Here is an 8,001-nt window from a genome sequence, read left to right as displayed (position 1 = left end):
GGAAAAGATTTTTGATTGGAATTTTTAGTAGGGCCCAGAATTTCATGTAGAAACCATCAGGGCCGGACTTGCAAGTGGATTCATTTGAAGGACTACATGGGCGATTTTCTTCTTGAGCGAAAGGTGAAGCGAGAATTTTGTAAGGGAAGAGGACACTAAATACTCTCTCCGTTCTAATATAAGTGTCGTTAGTTTGGCATAAAGTAGAGAACTGTGCTAATATTTATGGAGGGAGTTCTAATCAGACGACTTGAGAGTTGAGAAACAACGGACCTGTATCTAAACTGTATAAGAGCATCTTCAACATGTGCCCTAAAAGAGCTCCGCGCACTAAAAATTCATTTTTTTGGACGTCGAACAGCTCCAGCAGATACTGTAGCACTAAAATATTTAGGGGGCGCGCTGAAAAACACTATCGCGCGCAGCTATTTTGAGCTCCGGATTGCGCGCGTTTTACAATTTGCATTGTCTGTTTTTTGGGTGCGTGTTTTTGGCATCTGCTAAAACAATGTTGGTCCCGGCGCATTAAAAATGTTACCGTGATGTGCTAAAACTTTTATTGGGCGTGAAATTTTTGTGCGGCCGTTGGAGATGCTGTAATGTCATCCGGTGGTGTCGCGCGAACGAGGACTGTCATTTGTGTTCGTCCCTCTTGTACAAATCTACAATGGGGTTCCCCCCAAATCTTTTGCCCTGCCGTGCCGCGCCGCCGCGCGCAGTGCCATTCTCAACCAACACACGAGGTGGCAGGCGGCCACGAGCGGCACAGCCCACCACCACGTTCCGTGCTCAGCTCTCCTCTACGCCGCGCCGTGCTGGAGCAGCGGCCCCGCGGGAGTCACGGGCGCGCCGAGGGGCGACGGCGTGCACGGGCTCCTCTGCCGCGGGGTCGCCCCGAGCCTGTGCGGGCCGGCGCCGGCGCGCGGGGACAGGCTAACCTGCTCCAGCGATCGGAACTGCAGCTCCGGCGGGTAGTCGCGCACGCACCCGATCCGCGGGCCGGCGCCGGTCGTCCACCGGAGCGACAGCTGCTGCCCGAGCTGGTACGACTTGTGCGCCATCTTGGAGTTGATCCGGTGCATGATCATCTCCTGCGGCACCGCCGGCACCTCGGCCCCCTCCCCGCCCTCCGCGCCGCGCCCCGTGAACAGGTTCGCCTTGCAGAAGTCCAGCCGGTCGCCGAACGAGCCGGCGTCCGGCTCCGCCGCGTCCTTGCCCAGACGGTTCTTGCTCACCGTCAGCCTCGGCGGCCGCTTGCGCTGCAGCCGGGTGCCCGACGAGGACCGCTTCATCCCCGGCGAGCCGGCGACTGCCTCGCCGCTGGTGGAAGGTGGCGCCGCCGGCACGGCCGGTTTGATCTTCTTTTTGTCACCGCGAGGGGGTTGGGCCCTGGTGTCTCCTTGCTTCCCCGGCGTGCTGACCTCCGTTGTTAGATCCATCTGGGAGAGGCTGCTCCTCAGCCATTCGTCCTCCTCGCCTTCTGTTGGGCTCAACTGTACCAATTCCGACAACAGAAAAAGTGTTCCTTCTATCAGAGAAGAACACCAACATAATGTCCACTGTTCTTTAGCAGCCAAAGGATCAGATTTGGTCTCCTCACCTTCACATCGGTGAGATCGACGTTCCCCTTCCTGAGATACTTCATGAACTCCCGGAAGTTCGCCTCTGTGGGCCGGTAGTGCCCGCTATGAGGCCACACAGCCTGAAGACGGTGGGTAACTGAATCAGACAGGTGAATTTGGAATTCTAAACATAAAATCTAAATTCTGGCAATAGTAGAAATATGCAGATCCAGGCACCTTTAGGATTCCGTTCGCAACGACTAATCTCCCGGCAGCAGATGTGGCTCCACCGGCAAGGAAGCTGGAGTGCTGAAATGTTCCCTTGCTCTTCTGCAATAATGTGCTTATTTCATCAGTTACAGGTAAATTTTATGATTCAGAGACTAGTGAAGTACTGCTGACAGGTGACAACTGCCACTATTCTCTGACCGTGCCTATGTACAGAATTTTCGTCGTGCTCAACACAAAGATCCATTTTGCATCCTTGGGCCCCTCGGACGTGTCGACAATCTTGCGGCTCAGCTTGTACATCATCATCTTATTCTCGATCATTACCTCATAGAACTCCCTCTCTTTCTGCACAGAGAAACAACACCATGTTCAGATATGTGACATTTTATGCCCTGTTTTTTTGTTTCCTTGCTTGATCGCTAGTACTAACATTTTCTAATTTGAGATTACAGCTGGATTGTTCTACAGGTCGCAGCAACTTACAGGGCCAAGATACCTGATGCATTGGTGCAGCAGCTTCCATCTTGGGCATTGGTCCTCAAGATTAATCTCTTTTCCTTCACCTACATCCAACCTATCACAAACGGAATTTCAGAAATCATGAGCTTGTTTTTGTTGATCTAGTTCACAGATAATGCAGAGTTCAGCATGAACTGTACCAGTAGAAGAAAGGTTGTTGACTGTCGCAGTGAAGCCAGCTTTTATAATAGTAGTGGAGGTTGTGACCGTATCGATGCCGGGGGTCAATCTGCCCATGAAACACTATGGAATTTGAGTTTGATGTGTTCAATGCTATTATAGGAGAGTGTTTGAAGAGAATGTTTCCGAGCCATACTGCTTCTAGCCAATGCTGAAGTGCGAGCTTCTGGGCCTTTTCATCCTTGGACAAACCTTTGCCTACCTTGAAGTAACAACAAAGGAACACCACCCATATGAATTCAGTATTCAGCAGTATTACAATATGCTAATGGTCATTAAGAAAATCTAAACAGCAGAATATGGTTAGCTTAAAGTGACACATACCTTGGCAGCCTTTATTCTGGCCCGTGACCATCTTGTTAGGGCAGTCTCTGGCTTCTCTACCTCGAAGAATGACACCGAACTTTGCTTGAGCAGTGCGAAATCGAGAAGCTTCCACCTGAATTCGGCATCGCAAATTTCAGGACACCAGTTACAAAGGGCCACTGTATCAAATACGACAATGGACGACAAGCACATGAAATTGTAACATACCACCGTTGTTCGACAAGAACAGCGCAGTCAGCAAGCTGTCGTCTTGTTCTGAAGCTCTTGTATACCTTCTGCACCCTTATTGCTGCAGCCTGGTGCTGCGGACTGACCATCCCTACCACCGGAGAATTTGGTGGCAGGTGATCTGCCCCATATTTCGAAAGGTGCTTATGGTTACAATATTCCTTGTCAGGTTTAGGACTCAGCCTGGGTTTCGTAGTATTAACATGTAATGGAGGACCCTCTTTTCTCCTGGCATTTAAGGACCCTTCTCTTGCAGGACCCCTAGAGCTCACCGCATCGAACATTTCTGGTGGCGAATCAGGGGTCTCAAGGCTGCTGAGGTTGTCAAAGCTTAAGGACCGGACAAATGGCCTGTCCGAGTTGTCATCATCTGCTGGCAAGTAGTCATCCGGTGGGTATGAGATCGACAGACCCATTGTTTGCCTCAGGTCTATTGTTTCCTCTGTATGACTTGCTTCTGTTGTTTAAGATCTCTGTAGCAATTGTGTTCTTTACGAGTCCCTCGACACCCTATGTGAATACAGGGAAAACAAAGGACATCAAATGTGTGTGGCTTCTGTGAATGAACAAAATTGTCTTAACAACAGATTTCATGTATTCTCTTCCATTGTTCTATATCTTATCAAGGCCCACCAATCATAGATTTTGTGCAAAAGAATTCACATCTTACCTCTTATGATAAGATCACAAGTATATAAGATTTATGTATAGCATGTTTTCATAAGCTGATGCCCCAGAGAATCTGGAACAAAATGCAAACCGCAAAAGAATTTCGTTGCTCGTTTCTTGATAAGTGCACCTGGTTCCAGCATAACACATTCTAACCAAGCGAACAGATATACCATGGAAAAGGATTTTTACGGCAAGAATCGAGTAATGATCAACCATACCTCATTGCCTCCAAACTTGTTGCACCATCCACCCAACTAAATCTCTCGATGAGAGGCGTGTGAAGGCGCACAGAATGCTAGAAGAAGAACAAAATTTGCAGGAGAAAATGAGAGGTGAATGGGTAATGTCCGTGGAAAAGGGGCACATGACCAAAACCCGGAGGTGGTTTGTTTCAGGCTTCAGCCTATAAATAACAAAGGAAGGTTTGAGGTGCATAAATGTTCTGTGGGTAAAAATAAAACAAAAGGAGATACCTCGTGGCGTATTGGCTGTGGTTAAAAATACACCAGTTTCCTTAAAAAATAGTAAGACATGTCTAGCAGAATAATTGTACAGTGAGAGTGTCTACCACAATAATTGTACAGTGAGAGACATCCAAGGAGGAGCTTAGCGAGATTTGAGTAGGAAAACAATATTTGAGAGGCATCCACATTTGTTATTTTAAACAATAGAAAATGAAGCTACCACAATCGTGCACGTGTGCTGAATATATGCTCTGTTGACCATAGAATTTAATGATTGAAATTAAAAAATAATGCATGTAAAATATGTTCTGATCACGTGGCCACACATACATACGCAAACACGTGTTGGGATCTTGCTCAACCATAACCACATGCCTCGTGTGTCTGGATGATTCGATGGCGTCCACGCGCGTGTTCCATCCACCATCCGAGTCGAGAACCTTACCGAGATAGCGTTAGTAAGAAGTAGTAGATAAACGAATCATTCTAGCTTGGCCACTATTTGCATATGATGTCACCATGTTCCTCATGAATGAGCCAAGCATCCATTAATGCTTCTCCAATGTATGTAAGACATAGTGCATTTTGGTTCCAAACTTATTGGGTCCAAAGTTTCTGCTTATGTATGTGCATTTGAATTTCATGTGATACTAAAAAATGACATAGTGTAAGTATGCATGCATATCGCTTCCAAGATCCATCAAGAGATAAAATTTAAAAAACAACAACGTATAAACTATGATTATTCACATAAGTATCGCAAATCATGCATTTTGTATATTACATCAAAGTCTCATGTCGACACATGGAAATTCACATAGTTTACATATGCACCAAGCAAAACCATTGAGCATATAACATATACATTCATTCATACTCATAGGTCTATCTCACCCAAGTAGATTATGGATAGTACAAGCAATCGGATAACTAACTCCCACAAAGGCAAACTTCCCACAAGTCAACCTAACTCTCTACATTTCTCCACAATGGCACCAAGTACCAAAATGAGAAAGTATGTCTACCCTCAACACATACTAATTAGGGATAAAATAGGACAAGAACAATGCATTTAAAGAATAAGAACTTCTAGAAGGAAACCGGGGAATCACAATAAAAGTTTATCGCCTAGATATAAAGGGAACCTAAAGCAAATGTGGTATGGAAATGCTCTACCAATTCTACTAATTGAAAGAATACCAATTATAAGAGAACAAAATGGCATTGGAATTAATACTTGGTGATAGATTTCAAAGATATGCATGATCAACTTCACTATCAAAAGTATTTTATGAGATTTTAGAGTTAATCACAATGCTTACTAGGAATCTGCAGATAGCCCTAGGGCCGGATACCCTAAGCAAAAGGGCAAAAAATGCTAGGGGAAGGAGTTACCCTAGTGTATACCCTAGTGAAATTTTCCTAGGGGCCCATTAGTGGGGGAGCTCGGTTTCTCTTCGGTGTCCAAAGAGTACCCTAGATATTGTTTTATTTTCATTGTGCGGAAATAGGTGATAGGTGGCAAGTGTGCTGACTTGTAAAGTAAATATCCTTTGGGTTAGTTCCACTAGGGAGTAAGCATCCTTTGGGTTAGTTCCAGTCCCCAAGCAAACGCAGCCGTTAGTCCATATACCCCTCATTATTTATAAATATTGCATTGAATGATAGAATTAATATTGGATTCTCACAAATCTAACTATTAATAATAATTGTACATGATCACTCCAAAAAGTTGAAGACGAAAAAGAACATAGATTATATATTTCAACCACCATCTTTATACATGACAACATACATGCGCTTACACAATATTGCCACTTTTACAAAATATGGCATCTAGCTGCACTCGGTACCTACACTTCACAAAAAGTCATCTACATAGGATTGTCCAGTTAGTAGCCTAAAACACATACACCATTCATTAATAGATCACCCATCCAAAAAAGTCACAACCATTTGCTTCCAATTAATCAACAAAAACAGTTCACGCCACTTCCATCACCACCAAAAGAGATATCTCAAAATGGAGGTAGATCGTCACCAGGTGGGGAGAAATTTCCAACAGATATACCATTTGCATCAAAGAAGACAACAAACATTTCATCTTCCACTCCACGTGATGTATTGTCCATATTTTCATCATCATTTGTGGATTCACCGGTTAGACACGGCCACTATCATCAATGACGCGCCACTAGAGACGACTTTATAGTGCGTCAGTGCCACAAGGGCCGAAGCGGCTGACAACAATGTCACACCCAATATGTGATTCTATCCGAGAGAAACTCGAAGGTCCCACCAAGGATAGAGTCGCATATTGAAACGCTTTTGCAAGGTGGGTATCATTACATTGTACCATTACATAATAGTTGGGGATACATACAAGACATACAAAAGCCGCAAGAATACATCAAACATCATACATGAGGACAACACCCGACTACAGATGAAACACAAACAGAAACTCAAACGACATCCATCCTGCTAGCCCAGGCTGCCGGCCAAGAACCTATCCCTTAATCAAAGAAGAAGCAGAAGAAGAACTCCAAAACAAGTAAACATCGCTCTCACGTCGGATCATCGCATTACCTGTACATGCAACTGTTGTTGTAGTAATCTGTGAGCCACGAGGACTCAGCAATCCCATTACCATGGGTATCAAGACTAACAAAGCTTAATGGGTAGGAAAGGGTAAGTGGTGAGGTTGCAGCAGCGGCTAAGCAATGTATGGTGGCTAACTTACGAGTACAAGAGTAAGATGGGAAACTAAGAAAACGGTCGCAAACTAGTAATGATCAATAAGTGATCCTGAACTACTTACGTTCAAACATAACCCAACCGTGTTCTCTTCTCGACTCACTCGAAAAGAGACCGTCATGGTTACGCACACGGTTGGTGTATTTTAATTGAGTTTACTTCAAGTTCACTACAACCGGAAATTAACAAATTCCCATCTGCCACATAACTGCGGGCACGGCTCTCAAAAGTTTAAACCCTGCAAGGGTGTCCCAACTTAGCCCATGACAAGCTCACGGTCCGCAGGGACAATCCTCCATCACGGGACCCTCCGATCAGACTCGGAATCCCGGTGCATAAGACATTTCGACAATGGTAAAACAAAACCAGCAAGACTGCCTGATGTGCCAACAAATCCCGATAGGAGCCGTATGTATCTCGTTCTCAGGGCACACCGGATGGGACAAGCTATGAGTAAAACCAGCCCTTGAGTTTCCTCGAGGTGGCCCCGCGGGCTGCCCGATTTGGACCAACACTCAGAGGAGCACTGGCCCGGGGAGTTGATTAATTATCCTCGGGTGCTAGCCGGTCCCTATGCAAGTTTTAGTTGTTATTAGGCAAATGGTAAAATCAATGTTGGGCCTTGCTGGAAGAGTTTTATTCAAAGCGAACTGTCAAGAGGGGCTCATAAACCCTCATCGTGTTAGGGACACAAAATCAAGGAACATAATACCGATATGACGAAAACTAGGGCGGCAAGAGTGGAACAAAACACCAGGCAAAAGGCCGAGCCTTCCACCCTTTACCAAGTATATAGATGCATTAATTAAATAAGAGATATTGTGATATCCCAAGATATTCATGATATCCATGTCCCAACATGGAACAACCTGCAACTGCACCTGCAACTAGCAACGCTATAAGAGGGGCTAAGCAAAGCGATAACATAGCGAAACAACGGTTTGCTGGGATGGTGAAAAAGGTTAGAGGCTGGCTCATGGCAATTTGAGAGGCTTGATAAACAAGTTGTAGGTAGCGTGACATAGAACTAGCATCGAGACAACTAGCATAGCAAAGATAGT

At 45.2% G+C, this 8,001-nt stretch overlaps 1 protein-coding gene across 1 annotated transcript; it reads right to left on the bottom strand.

The window, feature by feature from the left end:
- Positions 1–800: 800 nt before the first annotated feature.
- LOC119283359 (IQ domain-containing protein IQM6-like) lies at positions 801–4,070 on the bottom strand. The gene is made up of 10 exons (XM_037562936.1): positions 3,938–4,070; positions 3,027–3,557; positions 2,817–2,931; positions 2,629–2,694; positions 2,453–2,541; positions 2,277–2,367; positions 1,992–2,138; positions 1,800–1,892; positions 1,601–1,702; positions 801–1,493 (listed from the first exon to the last, which is right to left on the bottom strand). The coding sequence occupies exons 2-10, from the start codon at positions 3,461–3,463 to the stop codon at positions 801–803; spliced, it is 1,833 nt and encodes a 610-aa protein (XP_037418833.1). The 5' UTR covers positions 3,464–3,557; positions 3,938–4,070.
- Between the last annotated feature and the right edge of the window lie 3,931 nt (positions 4,071–8,001).

Source organism: Triticum dicoccoides, chromosome 4A (genome assembly GCF_002162155.2).
Source record: "Triticum dicoccoides isolate Atlit2015 ecotype Zavitan chromosome 4A, WEW_v2.0, whole genome shotgun sequence".
Lineage (NCBI taxonomy): Eukaryota > Viridiplantae > Streptophyta > Magnoliopsida > Poales > Poaceae > Triticum > Triticum dicoccoides.
The sequence above is the reverse complement of the archived record's forward strand: the minus strand, read 5'-3'. Positions and strand labels throughout refer to the sequence as shown.

Excerpts from the sequence above, each read along its gene's own strand:
- LOC119283359 (XM_037562936.1), bottom strand. The coding sequence starts at position 3,463 with ATGGGTCTGTCGATCTCATACCCACCGGATGACTACTTGCCAGCAGAT. Across the intron at positions 2,695-2,816 it reads CCAGAATAAAGGCTGCCAAG|GTAGGCAAAGGTTTGTCCAA; the intron begins GTATGTGTCACT and ends TGTTACTTCAAG. Across the intron at positions 2,139-2,276 it reads GCATCAGGTATCTTGGCCCT|AAAGAGAGGGAGTTCTATGA; the intron begins GTAAGTTGCTGC and ends TTCTCTGTGCAG.